General features: G+C 46.5%; 1 protein-coding gene across 1 annotated transcript in view; it reads left to right on the top strand.

The window, feature by feature from the left end:
- MYT1 (myelin transcription factor 1) overlaps positions 1-19,121 on the top strand; it is a 60,665-nt gene that overhangs the window by 30,370 nt on the left and 11,174 nt on the right. Inside the window, exons 10-16 of the mRNA XM_014519001.2 lie at positions 1,672-1,796; positions 3,809-4,078; positions 5,865-6,019; positions 9,855-9,917; positions 10,112-10,180; positions 15,909-15,971; positions 16,512-16,595. Coding sequence (XP_014374487.1) covers positions 1,672-1,796; positions 3,809-4,078; positions 5,865-6,019; positions 9,855-9,917; positions 10,112-10,180; positions 15,909-15,971; positions 16,512-16,595 — 829 coding nt within the window. The remainder of the gene's footprint in view (positions 1-1,671; positions 1,797-3,808; positions 4,079-5,864; positions 6,020-9,854; positions 9,918-10,111; positions 10,181-15,908; positions 15,972-16,511; positions 16,596-19,121) is intronic.

Here is a 19,121-nt window from a genome sequence, read left to right as displayed (position 1 = left end):
CTGCTGAATAGATTGTGTTATTTGCAATATTAGCAAAGAATTTTCAGGGTAATTGTACTGACAAAAATAATTCCAGCAAACCCACTAGGATAATCCTTCCTATTTTTTCTCATCACTTATTTGACTAATTTGCTGATTGCGAGTCCATTAGTGCTAGAAATACTTATGAAATGGAAAAGCATCGCTGAGTCTATAGTGTGAAATTAAAATTGGCATCTCCCCGTTCGAGATATTGTCATGTTGTGCTTGCAAATACACGGACCCCACTGATGGACATGGATTAAACTGGACCCCCCCCCTTTCATAAAATGCACAAGAATAACTATTTGGGCAAGCCTCCAATGAGTTAATCAAAGCAACAAGATTAATATGATTGCCAATCATAGTAGGGAAATCTGTTCCTTTCACTGAGAACTTACTTTAAAGAGATCTTCATCCGGAGGGATTTATGCTCCCTTGGATGTGTTCATATAACCACCATTAATGTCAATAGGCATTATGCATGCCCACAATGAGGAGGAAAGCAGTCCTGGAGAAGATTAGCAGTTGAGAATGTCTTCTATTTAGAGCTCATCCCAGTAATGCCAAAATCACTTTACGATAGTATCTTCCTCCAAGGTTGTCAAGTGGTTTTACAACATGGGGGTCCAACGGATGTGACTGGAGTAAAACAAGCCCTCAGGTCAATGGGGCTTCTTGCTAAGTAAGGGCAGGACCCAAATTAACGAAGAACTTCAAGGCCTGGCCCATCAATTCAGCTCTGCGCTGAATCTGTACAACCATGAGTTCCCTTTGAGTCACTGACAGCATGATGTGAATACAGAGAAGTCCTCTGGGATGGATCTGACTGCAGGCTCTGGGCCCCTATTTTGCACTGGGAGATGCTGAACCTCCTTGCATTTCACTGCCTTCATTATGCGCGGACAGGATCAGATCCGTGTCCAGTGCAACGTGTAGTGAAGTACGGTGTGAAGTGGTCACGTACAGTCTGTCACCCATTCCAGGTGATTTAATATAGCCGTTACTCCTATATGTTTAACCGCTGCGCCACTTGTCAGGACTGCCATATGTCACTGGTGCCCTCATCAGAAACTCATATTTTATGGCTGTTTTGGCTGTTAAAATTTAATTTGAAAAAATGGCAGGTTTTCCTCTATGACACATGAAATCATGACATCAATCTGCTCTGAAAATAACTCGTAAGGCGTATGTATTAAAAAAAAAAAAACCAACAAAAAACCTTGGAAGAGTCATTGTGTTTTCCCCCTTTGACATCCTCAGCATAGCGTCAGAATATAAAGGAGGAGGGGTGTAGTGTCCTGGGAAGTTTGCAGCACTGCCAGTTAATAATTATATAGACCTTTAAGTCAGCAGACCGGCACAAAAGTTTTTGGCTGGACCCTGCACTGTTTTTATCTCTTTTGTTTCCTTGGGCACTGAATTAGCTTCCAAGTTTCTACCAAGACTAGCCATCGTCCTTGCAATGTGCAATGGTAAAGAGGTCCATGGCTTCTGATTTCTCTATGCTCCTTGCTTGTGGAAGTTTTACATATCAGTTGTTTTGTTCCCTTTTATTTTTTTTTTGTGCAGCCAAATCTTTTCCAAAGGCCTCTTCCCCCAGCCACAGCCCTTCTAGTAGTTATGTGAAGAGCACTTCATCTTCCTCGACAGGCTTCGACTACTCCCACGACGCCGAAGCCGCGCATATGGCCGCCACTGCCATCCTAAATCTCTCCACTCGCTGCTGGGAAATGCCAGAAAACCTCAGTACCAAGCAGCAGGATGCCCCCAGCAAGGTGAGCTGAATGCCTCGACGTGCGAGGGGGTGGAGGCATCGACTGCCAGGAAGCAACAGGAAAACCCGTATCAATAGGGGAGATGCTCAGAGAAAGCCCTTCAGGTGGCTGGGCAGCAGCTCTGCAGAAAAGGACCTGGGGGTGCCAGGGGCCATAAGCTGAATAGGAGCCAGCGGTGTGCCCTTGTTGCCAAGAAGGTTAATGGCATCCTGGGCTGCATGGGTAGGAGCGTTGCCAGCAGATTGAGGGATGTGATTCTTCTCCTCTATTGACACCTCTGGAGTCCCGTGCCCAGTTTTGGGCCCCCCACTACAGAAAGGAGGTGGACACATTGGAGAGAGTCCAGTGGAGGGCAACAAAAATGGTTTGGGGGCTGGGGGCAAGGACTTGTGAGGAGAGGCTGGGGGAAATGGGCTTATTTAGTCTGGAGAAGGCTGAGGGGGGATTGAATAGCAGCCTTCAGCTCCCTGCAGCGGGGTTGCAAAGAGGATGGAGCTGGCCTGTTCTCAGTGGTGGCAGATGACAGAAGGAGCAATGGGCTCAAGTTGCAGGGAGGGAAGTTTAGGTTAGATATTAGGAAAAACTTTCTTACTACAGGAGGTAGTAGAACAGGTTACCCAGAGAGGCGGTGCAGTCTCCATCCTTGGAGGTGTTTAAGACCCAGGTAGACAAAGCCTTGGCTGGGATGATGTAGTTGGAGCTGGTCCTGCTTGGAGCAGGGGGTTGGACTAGATGTGACCTCCTGAGCTCCCTTCCCACCCTCATTTTCTATGATTCTCTGATTCAAGCTACAAAACAGAGGGTTAATTCTCACCTAGTCACATGTGGACATTTCTGCCCTCCTGGCAGTGTCAGTAGCTTGATAGTTTCATCCTGAATTGGGGAGAAATATCAGAACCGTTCATCGAGCAACAAGTTCTGAACACTTCCAAGTCCGAAATACCAGAGCCTGGTGCATTATGGGCAATGCAGTGCAACCCAGGACTGCAGCCCATTTAGACAAGACATCTATACTACAACTCCCATGGGGCACTGCCACTGCTCAGGTGGATAGAGACAGTGTCAGAGTAACCCTAAATAGTTCATGTAGGTTTTCCCAGACTGGGGATGGGAGGGGGCAGGGGACAGTGGCAGGAAGTCATCCGCAAAAATAATGTTCCCTCCCGTGGAAAAATGTCCTCTTTTTAAAAAACATTTTCTATTCAAAATAGTTTGATAGGAAATTCCCACCCAACCCTACCCACAGCCTAAATGGCATTGATATCTTGGACCTTGGCATCACATGGGGCCTGAAACTACAAGGCACAGAGTCTCTCCTTAATGGAAATGGGTGTTTGTATGCATGACTTTAAGAGTGCTTTGCACACACCAACTGCTGCAGCTTCCTGAGCCTGACGAAGGGTTTTTGAACCCGAAAGCTTGCTTAATAACTATTCTCCAACCATTTGCGTTGGTCTAATAAAAGATATCAAATTCACCCAAGGAACCTTGTCTGCCTATTGGACTAACCAGAAATCACTCAGCATCTGGCAGAATGAGATCCGTACTGAAAATCAGGGAACTGCTCACATGCTGAAAAAGTGCATGCTTAGCTGGGTTACAGCTCTGATGTATGTGATGTGTGTTTTGCCCTTTTTTCCCCCCTGAAGAAAAGTGTCCTTGATTTTTAACCTCGAATAGAAGCCAGTCTCTAGGATTGCCCCACAGAGTTTGCAGAGTGTGGCAGGGAGACGCGTGACTGCAAACGACTCCTTTGAGACAAGTGTCGCTTCCAAGCAGGCACTTATGTTGCTTTCGGTGCAGGGGAGTATTCACAGGGGGCATTGCTGAATGCATTTGCAAAAGCTTATCCCCTTCTGCTCCGCACCATCCAACTGATTGTGCAAAGAGTATGACATGCTCATGCCACATGCTCCGTATGGCTTAGGGACCTTCCCACCCTCTGCAGGAAAAGATTTGCTTGGGGAGCTGAGTGCTGCGGCTAACTTGGGGTGTTGCCTCCAATATTTCAGTCTATGGACATTGAGGTGGATGAGAACGGGACTCTGGACTTGAGCATGAACAAGCACCGCAAGCGGGAGAGCACCTTTCCCAGCAGCAGCAGCTGCAGCAGCAGTCCCAGCGTGAAGTCCCCAGATGTGTCCCAACGCCAAAACAGCACCAGTGCCACAAGCAGCACCATGACTTCCCCGCAGTCCAGCCAGACCTCCCGTCAGGATGAATGGGATGGCCCCATCGACTACACGAAACCAAATCGTCAGCGAGAGGAGGAGCCGGAAGAGGTGAGTGGCACCACGCACTTGACCCTTTTAGGATGTGTCTCCACTGCCACCGTGGTCCCTGCCCACCTACCCTCGTCTGCTCTACATGCATCATGGTGGAGATGAGGTGGACATCCCAGGAGCGGCACCTGGGGTCCCTACCTCAATGCTTCATTCCTAGGTTTGGGGGGTGTGGGGGACCTGTTGGAAGTGGTATAGACTTAGCCTCACTCACCGAGGTAGTGGGAATGCTTTATAACACGCTGCTGTAACATTTTTTAACTTGTGGAGAGACCCATGGGCCAGAGGTTGAGCCTCCCTGCCAAAGACTGGTTACTCTGGACCTCCTTGAGCTGGTAAACATCTCAAAGGAGGATCCAGCCCTTCAGTCGTCCCGTGTTTACCAGTTGCTTTCAACTTTTTCGCAGATCATTTGCATTAATGGCAGCCCTGCCATGTATCCAGGATGGTTTGTAATGAATTATTAATACCCAGCATTAACATCTATCCCCGGGGGGTGGGATGGATTCTGTTCTTTCTTCCTTGGCTACCAAGATGAAAGCAGGGCAGTTCTGCAGGGCTGGGACAGGAAGGGGGATGCAGCTCGACAAGGGTGACCTCCACATACATGGCCCAGAAATGTTTTTCTGTGTGAGGTCTTTCCATGGCAGGGCAGAGAAGAAATGACGGGGTGGTTAAGATAGGACTGGAAGATCCTCCCTTGTGTGGCTCTTCACCTTCCTACAAGGAAGAATTTTATAGGACCCAGACTGGAAACCATTGGTTTTCCCTATTTCCTCCTTCGCATTGGTCCAGTGCCCAGCCCAGAAGTATTTGTCCAGCTGGGAAAACAGAAGCAGATACACATATACATACATATATACATACATATATATATATTATAGATATATATATAAATATGTCTAGATATATATAGAGAGAGATGTATGTATGTATACTACAATGCAATGTAGTTGCATGTTATGCAATGTAGTATGTTAAATTATACATACATACATATCTATCTATCTAGATATATATCTATATTTATCTAGATATATATCTAGATAGATATTATGTATGTATGTATAATTTAACATACTACATAGATAGATATAGATATATAGATAGATAGATATGTATGTATGTATAATTTAACATACCACATAGATAGACAGATATAGATAGATAGATATAGATAGATATCTAGACATATCTATATAGATATATTTAGATATATCTAGGTATATGTATATGTATATATAATTTAACTGAAAATTGGGGATTTTTTTAAATCGGAGAAAACCAGGATCCCTGCTGATGAGCAGTCAGTAGGTCCAGGACCTGAGCCAGGTATCGGGTTGCTGGACCACCTGAGTAGGAGGATGGTTCAGTGGTTAGATCACCAGTCTGGGTCATAGGGGATTCAGGTTCACCTCCCTACTCCATAAAGTGATGCTGGACAAGGGATTGTATCTCTCTGTGCCCCCTGTTTCTAAAACGAGGGGGGCAATGCAATTCTTCACCCCATGGGTGAAGGGAGGATAAACACATTCAAGCCTGGGAGTCGGTGTGCTAGAAGTGATACCTTTTGGTCTAATAAAAGATATTGCCTCCAGCACACTGACTGCTTGTATTCTTAGACCGACACGGCTACAACTTTTACTCCTTCCAGACTGGGAGGCACTCAGATACCAGAGTGATGGGACCCGTAGTAGTTTTTAGGCAGGATAAGCTATGCTGGTCCTTTAGCATTGCCTGTGGCCTGAGGATCCATTAAAATGTTTTCCCCGATGATTTCTTACAGTCAGAGCCTGCACCCAACTCTTTCGCCTCCTCTGAAGCAGATGAGCAAGAGGTGTCGGAGGAGAACTTTGAGGAACGGAAATACCCCGGGGAAGTCACCTTGTCCAACTTCAAGCTTAAATTCCTCTCCAAGGACATCAAGAAGGAGCTGCTAACGTAAGTCCCCTCTCCCTGACTAGGAAGCCAAAGCAAAATGTCTGTCATGTTTGGGATACCCGGGAGGGGTGGGAAGGGGGAAGTCCTTTGGAAACATGGAAGGTTGAGCATTGTTTCTTACTTCAGTGATCTTATTTATTCCAAACACTTAAAATCTTTAAAAAAAGCCTCATCCATTGCCCATTTCAGGTGGCTATGATGACATCCCATAGGGTTTTTCTGAAGCAGTGCAATGATTAAAAGAATCCACTCGTGGGTTCGGTTCCAGGAATCATGAAAGCAACCATGAAAATATAATGCTTGAGGGTCTTTCCCTTTAAAACAAATGCTGGTGCAAAGGAAAAGAGATTGCCTGTTTTCCTGCCTCCCCCTGTCTGATGTACTCTTATCCCTTGAAGCCAGTGGTGGTCAAGGGAGTTCAATACCTCCTAGGGGTTGCTCAGAAGCAAGGAGCACCAAACCCTTAGTTGGGAAGCCGGTAAGAAGGCAATCTTGCAGTCGTCCTCAGATAATGGACAGCGTTTGCTTTGCTTTTCAGGCAGTTCATTGAGTACAGCCCCCTTGAAAGAAGCACAGGAGACCCTGAAATGTCTAGTACCGGCACAATGCAACTGCCCTGCATTGCAATCCCAGTCTGAGAGGGACACAAACCCGACTCCAGACCTAAGCAAAATTTGTACCCAATTCTGGACCAGTGCTTTGTAACTGGATCCCCTTTCAATGATAAGATGAGGCAGAAGCCAGGATCTGTGGTGATCCTTGGATCAAAGAGCAAATTCCTATCCAGACCCAAACTTTGCACATTGGACCTAGCTCTAATCAATGGAGCACTGAAGTTCAATATTTAAATGCAAGCTGTAGAGGCCCCCTCCCAAGGCCAGTTTGACTTCTCAGTGGGTCTGCTATTCCTCGTCTTATCTCCAACCATAATTCTGCCCTTTCCATCTGATGGGTAGCAGGACTTTGATTTGCTGACATGTTGCGACCTAGCTTGCTGTTTGGTTAGGCAAATTGGAAAGCTTGAAGGGGAATGTAGGATGCTGGAAGGGATAGAGAGCTGCTCAGGAGCCCCATTGATCTAGAGGAAGAGTAAAATAATCTTCCCTAGCTGGGCAAGAGACAAACCGATCCCTTTTGTGCAAAGCTTTGAAGGCTTTTTTCGGAATTGGTGTGAGCAGCAATGATGACTTGAGGTCTCCTTGACCTTTGGCAATCCCAAGCTGGAAAGAAAGGTGTCCTGGGAAGCGTTTGACTTCCTTCCCACACCAGGCCTTCATGTCCCTTTTGACCCATCTGCTTTGATCTTCAACGAGCCACAGGCAATTCAGGGTCAAACATGCTCATCGAAGCTATTTGAGTCCATGGGGTCCTCGTGCCATCTCCAGGTACCGATGGCCAATATCTGGGGAGCTGCCCCGCCATTCTGCTTTGTTCATAGCCAGTTCTGGTGTCACACGACAATGCGTATCGTCATGTGCGAAGTCACCACTACATCCCAAAAAATAGCGATTGCTGGGGTGATCTGACCCCAGCTGACTTCCTGCCCCTTGGGCGGGGGCTGGACCCGATGATCTCGCGAGGTCCCTTCCAGCCCAAATGCCTATGAAATCTATGAAATATTGTTCTTTGAATATCTGCAAGCTAATGATAGTTTCAGGGATTATTTTCTTTTGTTACTGTGAGAGGGGCTTGAGGTTGATATTTGTCTTTCCTGACTGTATCTTGGTGTGAGTAATCTTTGCATGTGCCCCTTGTCCCACAATGCAGAGGGAGTGGAGGCAACAACAGCAGAGGGTATAAAACAAGTTGTTTTGTGGGGCATCAGAAACAGGATTTCCAGGACCATCAGCATGGACAAACTATGAGGTAGCTTTCCTGCCCTAGTATCAAGAAACTCTCCAGTTCCTGTGCACTGTGTATTGATGTGGGTTATGTGTTTTCATACTGGGGGGGAGGAGGACTGATACCCCCTTCTGCCCCCTCCTCCCCCAGCTTTCATTCTTGCTTTTTCTACTTTCCACCACCCCTCCTGAGATATCATGCTTTGCAACCCTCTCTCTGGACCCTTCCTGCTGCTTCCTGCATTCCCCAACGTTGGACACCCCACGGTGACACAAGACGCTCCCTCCCCGCTGGGGCTGGGTGCGTTGTCCCTGCGGCGGGGTGGGGTGGGCATGCCCTAGCCTTTCCACTTGGGCGTGAGGGATTGGATTAGGCCACAAATTTGGAACGATGACTAATAGCACGTCATAAGGCCAGTCTCTAAATTGAAAGCACGTCCTGTGCCTGGAAAAGTCACGTTGTGGGTGAGTGAGGAGAGATGCCACGCTACTGGAGTGCTGAGGCTGGCACCGTGCCCGCGGCATGGCTGAGAGTTATGCCCTGGGAAGCAGATCTTGCATCTCTTTCTTTGGAGGCACAGGGGCGGTTTTTCCATCGGTTCAGGAAGAAAGCAAACTCCACGCCCAAGTCCCTTACAAGGCTCTTTCTGTTGTTTGCAACGGGGGGCATGAAATAAAACAACGCCCCTGAGAGAACTGGGCTGACCTTTAGAGGCCCCCATGCTTCAAGCGGCCACGGGGAAAGAAGTCGCATTCTTCCCCCCGTGGCACCCCAGAAGCCAGCTGCTTCTTCACCCAGCCACGTGCTAGGGAGGGATCTCTTACCCCTTCCAAAGTCACTGTTTTTTGGTATCCTGTCGCTTGGCCTCATTCCATTAATCATGCGGACAGGGGATGGGGCCATCTCACTTCCCTCTTGGCAAATCTGGATCTGTCCCCGGCGGTGCGGCTCTTGCGCTGTTTGTCCTTCTACAGGACAATGGGACGGGGGGCAACAACTTCTTGCAACTCCTGCCCCACCTTGCAAACCCGTGCCGCGGGGTTTGGAATATAAACCCAGTCCAGAGTACTAATCGTTCCTATGTAAAGTCCTGAATCCAGATGTTGAACTCCAGCACTGCATGGTAGTCTGGGTTATACCCCTGCAATACCATGAAGATATCACCCTTTTCCAGTGCCTATAAATTCCCTTGGAAACAGGGGGAGGGAGACAGATATGAACCCATGCTAGGATAAGCCATCAGCCCACCGTCTCTCTGACACCAAGTGTTCAAAAATCCTGAGTCCAGCCCCCCAAATCATGAGATTAGGTTAAAACTCATGACCTGGAACGAAGAAGCAGGGGTTCTTTATATTTGCTTTTTGGTGTTGGAGCATTTCAGGCTCATGTTTCAAACTCTTCTCTGCAGCCCAAAGTTAGAAACTTCCCTTTCTCATGAGAGCTGAGGTTCTTGGGCCACAACTTGATTCCAGCAGCTGGGATTAATTACCGAAAGACAGATGGGGAAAAAATATCAGGGGAGTTGACAGCCCTGGGTCCGTAAAGTTGGCTTCCCACTGACGCCACCATCCTGGATGTTCTTCTTCTTCTTCTTCTTCTTTTTCTTCTTCTTCTTTCTTTCTTTTTCTGGACAAACAAAGAAAATCTTTTATACTCATCTGTCTCATTTTTGCCAAAAATGTCCTTGAGAGCCACAAAAGTCCTCCCTTTCCCAAACACAGGAAGAGAAGGTTTATTTGTGCATATCCCTTCTGGCTGCTAACACAATAAGCAAATACCAAGATCAAGGCCAAGTTGTGTGGCCGAAATCCAGAAGGCGCCAGGGCTTCACTTCCCCGCAGAGGCCTGGCCCCCTCGCCAGCCGCAGATTTAGTTTTTGAAGGGAGGAAGATTTCCAGTGTCCTGACAGGTGCATGAATCTTTTGGATGAATTCATTTCTTTCTGGCTTTTACATCTCTTGTCATCTTTTTTGTTGTTGTTCTTGTTGTTCAGTTGCCCTACCCCAGGCTGTGATGGCAGCGGACACATCACGGGAAACTATGCCTCTCACCGCAGGTTTGTTGACCTAAAATGCCAGTGTCTGACTCTTAAGACTCTCTTTTTTTTTTAATGGTGTGGATGGTTTGGTTCTCTTTCCTCCCTACCTTCCTTCCCCCATCCCCAATACCCTCCTCTATCTCTCTCAATTTCTCTCTTTTTTCTTCCTTTTTTTTTTGGCTTATCCAGATATTCCATCTCTTCTCTTTCAGCCTTTCTGGTTGTCCTCTTGCTGACAAGAGCCTCAGAAACCTCATGGCTGCCCACTCTGCTGATCTCAAGTATGTTTGCGCTAACCTTCAGTCTCCATTTTTTTCCCCTTGTGCTATGCTCATGCCTCTTCTCTCCCCCTGTCCCCTCCTTTGGAAAAAAAGCCGGTCAAAATCTGCCTGTGCGGGTCACCAGGAAGGGAGCCAAACCTATTCCTGGAGCGTGGGGAGGAAGGAGAAAGGTTAATATAAGTGCACCGATTCTAGCAAAGTCTCATTCTGGAAGGTGACACCTTAGGTAGATCACCAGATATTTGGGTTGGTTTTTTTTTTAACCCCGGGCAGATTTTTACTGGTTATAGTTCTCTTTGCACTTGGTGTCTCTTCCTGACCTCCCCTAGCCCGTGTTGTAACATTATCATCTTTGTCATGAAACATTGATATAGCGCCATCAATTAATACTGACCCAGATAAAGCACATTCCTTAATGATGCGCTGTGTGGAGACGCAGCTAATCAAGTACTTGTTACCCTCGACTATCAAAAGAGAGCCGGCTCTTTGTAAGAAACCTGGCAACCTAACTGCATGCTACATTTCGGGTGATGCTCCGTATCTAGTGGGGGAGATGTCCATTCATTTCACTAGGATTTTTGATTTAGACGAGCGAGGGAAGATGTGTCTGACCATTCATTGGGTCACATTTCAGCAGCCGGGGTCCATTCAAGTCCATTGATTGACCCATAATATTTCATTTGAATTAAGATTGGCTTTGCCTCCCTATACGAATCCCAAGTTTGAAGCCGGCGTTCAAGTATGCTTCCCCGCTGGATATGTTTTGTCTGCATCTTGTCGTTAACCTTGATGGAACCACTGCAAATTTTGTGTCAGCTGAGGGCCTGGCTTGTAATCTTTAATAAGGCTCTTAATGTCATAGAAGAGCTTCTCAGTTCATTGTCCTAATTTCCCTCCCCTAAGGAAAATTTAGGCTAGACTTGAGAAATATTTTCCTTTAAAGTAGCAGGAGTTTTTCTTCCCCCATCCAAAAAAACCCCAACCCCTCCATTGGGGTAGGAGTAGGGTGGGGACTTCTGAATTATGATTTAATATTTGTTTCATGGAAATAGCCTGATATATTTGCTTTCTTATGGGGTGAGTTTTCACATTGGATTCAGCCTTAGCAACAGTTTTCTGCAAACTCAGCAAGGGACGTTGCTGGTTATGATTCATAAAAATAAGTTCATTTCCATTTAAGTAATGGACTCGTGGCGGCTTAAGCCCCACCTGACATCAGAGCCCCGTTGCACGGGCTCAGAGAGCTAACAGAAGAGACAGGCATGGTAGAAGGAGTAAAAAAGTGGCAGTCACTTGTACTAAGGTGACAAAGCCGGGCCCTGGAAGAAGAGAAGCCAGGCTTCCTGACGCCCAGTCCAGGGACGCATCCCAACCCACCTCCCAAAAGAGTGAGACCTGGTTTTCAGAGGAAGGGTGAGGTTTTCAACTCACTACGAGGTACATAACATGCATGAAGGAAGGAGTGTATACCCACTCTGTAGAGAGGGAGTATGTCTAAATCGAAACCCCATTTAGATACATCACCTGCACGTGCATCAAGGCCCTGAGAGTCCCTGGGCCCCTGACAGCAGAGAAGGTGCAGCGGGGTGGGATTCAGCATGGGTGCAACCCACCCGTGTGCCTATGCTGTGGCCAAGGTCTTCCTGCCATGACTCCTCTGCTCTCAAGACCCGAGCTGGCCTGGCGTGGTCCTGCGCTCCTGTGCTGCACCCTCCCGTGACACCTCCTCCATTCGCAGATCAGGCATCGCACAAGTCTGGAGAAGGGAGGTCGAAGGCTTGTTCTTGTAATTCCCTGGAAGCTCCTTATTCCATCTTGGGCACTTCCTCTCCGCCCTCATGCAGGATGGTCCGTCTTTCTCATCAGCTTTGTGCCTCCCCTGGCTAAATACCTCTGAACGTGCTAGTTGACAAAATACTGAGTCTTAGCAGAAACCCTTTAGCAGAGAAGCAAGGTGTCCTTCCTATTCCAGCCATGGCTGCTTATGGCAGAACTGCCATGGACTGCAGTGTGTTCCCCTACCAAGCTATTTTTCTATCGTGACATAGGGATGAGCAAGCAGTTTGGATAAAATAAGATCTGAAACATTGAACTGAATCAAATCCAAACTTTGAAAAAGTTTTGTTCTCTTTTTTTTTGTTTGTTTTGCGTGTTTCTTTTATTTCTTTTTTTTTTTTTTTTTGCCTTTTATTCCATGTGTTCCTCTTGTCTTGACATTTGCCTCTGACATTGGCCCTCTAGTTTGAGCTGGTGCTAGAAATGGAAATGGCCATATAAAGTGTCAGGCGCAATAACTGCATCACAGAGAGGGATTAAAGTTAATGCACCGCTCTGTAGATGAAAAGCAGTATACAAGATCAGGACTAAGTATAATTAGATGTGCCTTCTAGGCAGTTTTTAAAAAAGAATTCTTCACAACAGCTTTTATTTAATGCCGCATCCCCTTGGACTTTGCACACCAGCCCAAGGTCTGGCTACTAGATCGTACCTCCACAGCTAACAAATATGTGAGTACAGGACTTTCTAAAACTGCATTTAATTGCAAACACCTTCGTTCCAAAATTATAGGGGCCACGATGCTAACAATGTGCAATGAATTATAATATAAAACAGAAGCATCTTGGCCAGAACAAAACCTCCTAATGTTAATTTTTGTACTTTGGTGATGTGCCTGGTTGCACATACATCTGAGAAACAAGTTTCAGAGGTATTGCTGATATTTTAGTGGTACTTTTTTGCCCAAGTCCAGATAAGGCTGTGTCAGCACTTCCATTATAAATTCTATTTCAGGGGTTAATATCTCAGATATAAAAAAAAAAAAAATTGCTGCAGGCTGGAACATCCACTACAAGGTCCCTGTCAGGATGATTTGTCTACAGATAATTAAAAATAAAAATCAAATCTTTCCCTCTGCCACTTTCAAAGGTACTGAAAGACAGGAAGGAATTAGAAGCTAGTGTTTTCTTCTTTTTTTTTCTTTTTCATTGCAATGCCAGAACTACAAAGAGAGAGATGTGCTTTTGAATTAAAAAAATGTATATGATCTAAGCATTAGACTGGGGGCTGGTCGTGTGAAAGCCGTCAAAGGGATTTGGACACCTGACAAGGTCCTGGTAACTCCTCTTTCCTCTCCCAGGGTTGGAGAAGTCGGTTGTAGCCGTGTTAGTCTAAGGACACAGGTGGACAAGGTTCTTGGGGTAAATGTGATTTCTTTTATTACACCAACTCAATAGTTGGAAAAATGCTCTTTGCAAGCTTTTGGGCTAGCTTGGTTGTGCCTCAAAGCTTGCAGCAAACATTTTTTCCAACTATTGAGTGGCTCTAATAAAAGAGATCCCATTTACCCCAAGAACCTTGTCTGCCTCTCCCAGTGGGACATTTATGAGGCTGCTGGGTTTGGAGCCCACCCCACTTATAATAAGTGCAATAATTGTGCAAAAGTGTAATAATATAGTGCACTAAATTGGCTTTGGTCTAAATAGGCTGCAGCCCTGTTCTTTACTCAGGCACGTTTCCTGGGAACACGCTCTACGTTTGTTAACTCTACAGGGAAAAGTTGCTCCTGGCCCAGCATCCAGCTCTGCAAGACCCCTTGTACCTGAGGGCAGCCCTTTCTAGACCTGGTTGTTAAGGACGGCTCTTTGCGTGCACAAGCAGAGCTGCTCTGAATTTAGCTGGCACACGTGCGTCTTATAGTATAAGGGGAGTATGGAGCAGTGCTATTGAGAATTATGGCTCCTAGAGGCAGATCTAGATGTGTCATGGTGCTCACCTGCCCTGGGGAGCCAGAAACGGCAGAGACTTCCAGCTCAGGGAAAACTGAAGTCTTGGGGTAATAGAACGGCTGTTTGCAAAAGGGCATGCCCTCTTTCTCCGCCTCTCATGTTCACCCTCCCCTTGAAATGAATGGCAAACCTTCTGCCATTCATTTTGCATAGTCCCAGCAAAACTCTCATGCAGACACGCAGCACTTGACTCCCAACCTGTGTTAGCTAATTTGCAGGCTGCCTTGGAGGTACAGCACTTGCCCTACGAAAGCACCTCGCCTCGCATCTCTCGTGTGTGTCCCCATGACAACTTTTATTTCTGCAGCATTGCTTACAACATCCGCAGCAGATCTTTATGCTCCTCATACTTCATATTCCAGCACCTTTCTCTGCATCTATGGCCTTAATTACTCAGTGCTCAACTGGCTCCGTTATTTTCTCTCTTGCTTGGTAATGGAATATTTTAAACTAATGCCAGCTTCGGTGACATTTTAAATGATCACAGACATGTGGGGAATATTATTTCATCGGCGCTTTAATGTCATCCGCGTACAAGAATGCGGGATGATGCACTTTCAGGAGATGAACTGACCTGAAATATATGCCAAATATTTGTCGTTATAATGAGCAGGGGAACACAAAGGCATTGTGGTTTCTGCACATTCAAAGAAAATGGTGCCAGCGTGAAAAGATTTGGTGGCCCTAGTCCTGGCTCCTAGAGGGAAGGGATCCACACAATCATCTCTACGAAATGTCCCTGCAACTAGGAATCAGGACAGTCATCCTCGCTGGGCTCTTTTCTCTGACACAGACTTCCTTTGTAACTGGTGGCAAATCACTTGACTCCTTTGTGCCTCAGTTCCCCATCTGTACAATGGGGGAAAGCTATTTCTCTCCCTTGTCGCAGCATTGGGAGGCTAAGCCAGTGGATTCGAGTGAGGTCCGGGGGAATCTGCACAGCGAAACCTTTGCAAGACCTGTTTTCTGTGCAGAGGGCTGCGGTCTCCAGAGCGGTCTGTCCTCAGCTGAGAGCACCTCATCAATCTGCTCTGAGCTCTTGCCTGGCTGGTCATACCCCAGCCCAGGGGGAGAGTGTCCCTTGCGGGTGCTTTTCCGTGACCGGACGGCCTTGCCGTTCCTCATTAGGGCTCCTCTGGGCAGCACCCGCTGACTCCCTGGATTCCTTCCTGGGTGTCGTCTGCTCCCCATCCTCATGCATTTCACTCCTCTTCAACCTTTCATTCCCCGTCTCTCTCATTACTCATCGGTTGGTACCTCGGTGCATCCATCCCTGAGCCCCGTGGCCCTTTCCTGAATGCAAGGGGCAAGTCTTTTGCCCTTAGGTCTACCCTCCTAGAGTTCAGCTAGGTCCCAGCTGAAATGCTCTCCCCATCCTCCCTCGGACATTAGCCGGGATGGCTGTCCCTGGGGAAGGAGCTCACTGGCACAGTTCTCCGTGGCTGCAAGGTCCTTCATCCAGGCAGGGTTTCTATGGCTGATCCCTGACATTTTTCCCCCCCAAGGGTGGGAGGAGGGTGTCCAAGAGGTCCACTGTCTCCTTCCAGGTCCCTCATTTTGATCCTGCAACATCTACCTGACCCTCTTTGTCCTCCTCCCTGCCTGCCCCCATGCCCCCCACACATCCACATATGTGTTCAGCTGATGTCTGGGTTTTGTGGCCATGCCCTTACCTGAGGAAAGGGGTATTTCTTTGCTTTTGCCAATGGGCTAGAGCCTTTCACTGTATTGGCGTTTAAACAGGCATCGTTTTTCAAACCACTGCTGTTTGGGTTTGTGGTGTGAATAACTTGGGCTGGGTATTATAATGAACTATTTTCTCGGGGACGGGGGTAGGTGGGGGGGAGTGAAAGGAAACTATTCAGTTTGATGCTCTCCAACTTGGATGTTTCCATCCGCCAGCCTCAAGCCCTTGCTTAGCATTGTTTCTCGTTCCTCCCCAGGTGCCCAACTCCTGGTTGTGATGGCTCTGGTCACATAACAGGAAATTATGCATCGCATCGGAGGTAAGGTCTTGCCTGAAATTATTCCCCCTCCCGCCCCCCATGCCCGCATCTCCCCCCGCCTCCAATGGGCAGAATGATAAAGTTCTGAATAAAACATTATTGTTACTGACAACCGAAAAGCCTATTTTCATCTCTTTAATCTGACTCGTTTTTTGATGTTTCCAGCATCTGATTAGAAGCTCTCTGCACTAGAATAAAAAGACAAAGGGTCAGATTTTGGCTGCTGCAATGTTCCTGTTAATAATCCTACCTATTTATGACTTCTATTATCACTTTAGAACATTAACAGACGAGATCTAAGCCTCCTTTTCAACAATTTCCATTAAACATCGCCGTCTGTTAGCAGATCCCTTCTTATCTAGACACCATTAATTACTATCCATCTCCCTCAAAATGTTTCCCCCCCGCCTTGCTTCTTCTCATGATGTGAGGCTGCGAAACGAGGGAGATCAAAACACTCTGGTAAATTCAAGGCAGAGATATCTAGACGATGCTGTACTTCTGCAAGTGAGACGGGCCTTTTTCTCTTTTCCAACCTAGCCTGTCAGGCTGCCCTCGTGCCAAGAAAAGTGGAATCAAGATAACCCCCACGAAAGACGATAAAGAAGACCCGGAGCTCATGAAGTAAGTTTGTGAGTCTGTCCGTGCAGGATGCGGGTTGCTTTCCATGCAGCCCCTGCCAGTCGGAGTCGATCTGCACTGGCTACACTTGCAGGATCAGCCCTTCGTTGGTATTGAAACACCGCGGCGAAGAGTTGACGTGCCATTTTAATGTTGCCTTTTTCACGTCTGTTCTTCCCCCAAATCTGTAAGAGCGCTAACATTTTGTAGGGGAAACGGGCCATTTGCAGTACTTTTGGTATTCTCCAAATCTGAAGGTTACATCCTCAGCAAATCAGCCGGCTCTATGAGCATCCTGCTGCGTGCGCTCTTGATCCTTCAGGGAATTAATGCTGCTGTTAGCATTGACCCGAAGATGTTTCTCTGGACTCGTGCTAGGTGTCCTTCATGCATGGCTCTCAGCAGCCCATGTGTGTGGCTGAGTGTCTTCAACTCCCATGATTTGTACTGGGGGCTAATGGGGCAGGGGCCCATGACCGCCCTGCATGGGACCTGTAGGTAGTTTGACTCATTCTTGTGGGTACCGTATCTTCAAACTTGGCATTCGGAGCCCTCCCATCTTTCCACTAGAACCAGGAGGTACAAAGGTGGAGAAACATGACTGCAAGGAAGTTTGCAATATATTGCAAACCTCCCCAGAAGTTATTTTCTCAAGTCTTGGGTTACCAATGCTCACAGCTATTAGCAGGATGCCCCTAGAAGGCAGAAAAGGGGGTGGGGTTTTTTTGCTGTTGCTCATTCATTTGCTTTCTTTATAGTTGGTTTGGGGTTTGTTAAAGCTTCAGCTGGATGCATTTGATTAGGGAAGACTATCAGATGTCATTGCTTTTCAAAGACATTTCTAGACATTGCAGTGAGGAGCACAGGACTGCAAGGAAGAGTCTTGGTTATCAGTGATGCTGTTGCAGGCAGCGGTGTCATCTCCTGTTCACATCTCTATTATGCTGTGTTTCAAAACTACTTGGAGATTTTGCCTCCACTACTGCCTGTTCCAGAAACAGGCTCCTTTGGTTAGAAACCTTCTTGCAGCGAAAGGGCTGGAAAAAACCTACCCCCCAGGTGCGCCGTTAGGTGAACCTCAAAACCAAAGACAAAGCAAAAGCACCCGATTTCTTTCTTTCCATCTTGCTTCCTTGCTTTCTAATTTATCTGATTTTATTCGAGCTTCTTAGCTCTTAGGCCACATTCATGATTCATGAATAGCTGAGGCTGCTAATTCTGCACATTAACTAAAACAATTTGTCTAATTCTAAACAGTTTCCCAAAATGGATATATTGTTTGTTGGGCTGTGTGTCAGCGTTTCTCCTCTTGTGGTGCAAAGTTTGACCCTGAGGGGAGGATTGGCAGATTGCAAGTGATTGTTTTGGGTTTTTTTGCTCCTAAATAGAGGATATTTACCTTTCATTTGGGTAGATAAATTAGCCATTTGTGCCCCCTGCTTAGCAGCACAGACAAAAATGCGGGCCCACAAAGTACCTCGTGTGCTCTGCAGTGTTGCAGCATGAGAAGGGGAGAAGGCACATTGCTACTTGCCAGTGGGTGTCTACTCTAAACAGAGATGCAATAACTGATAGAAAGGACATTTAAAAAAAACAAAACAACCAGATGATATTTGAGCCATCTGCTCCATTTTTAGTCTTCAGTCTACAGGAAGGGAAGTCTGTGTGTTAAATGAGCTGTGTGGTAATTAGCAGGAGTTAGCGGAGTTTATTAAAATTTAAGCAACCTCCTCTAGAATCTACAGGAAAACAAATCCTTTTGGACTAAAATGTTCTAAATTGCTAGGGGAAAAAGAAGGAAGACGTAATGTTGTTCCATTAACCGGTGGCACAGGGAGAGACGTGAAAAGTGCTGCCAAAGTGCTGGCTTCCTCAGTATTGTTCCTGTGAGCAAAACTGGCAGTCAGGAAAACCGGGTGTCCCACTGGGTCTAAATGTTGACTTTCTCTTAGTTAGATGCAGGACTGCTAAGATAAGGAGGAAGCTGCATGAGTAAAGACACGGGGCATTGAAATGAAGGAGGGCTGTCGAAAGTATGTACAGGATGCAAAGCAGAAAGTGTCTATAGGCAGCTCTAGCCAGTGCATCCAAAGCTGATATAAATACCTGTATAGACTACAGCAGACATCATTTAAAAAAAAGAGTAATAAGAGTTTGCAGGGAAGGGGTGGGAGGTGGAGAAGAGCCTTCTATATTTGAACCAAAAAAAAAAGCTAAACTTTCACAGAAAACAAAAAGTCCCAAAAATGTCAATTCTGGACTCTCAAAACCTTAGCTTCAACAACACCTTGTTGTTCCAGGCCAACCCGTGTACCTTCCCTAAGATAAAAATGCCATTTCAACAAAGTAAAATGCTTCTTTTCAAGTTTGCATATGACCATTCTTGTTTCTCCCAACATCGACATTATTACAATACGAACGGCATTATAATACCTAGATGCGTTACCAAAATGAATATTTTAAGATGCATCGAAGTTAAAATGAAGTGATTGATAACGGCTCCAAAACATGCTGCAACGGTAGTAGTTC

This window comes from Alligator sinensis, unplaced genomic scaffold (genome assembly GCF_000455745.1).
Source record: "Alligator sinensis unplaced genomic scaffold, ASM45574v1 scaffold752_1, whole genome shotgun sequence".
NCBI classification, from domain to species: domain Eukaryota; kingdom Metazoa; phylum Chordata; order Crocodylia; family Alligatoridae; genus Alligator; species Alligator sinensis.
Note: the sequence above shows the minus strand (reverse complement) of the source record. Positions and strands in the feature narration are given on the sequence as shown.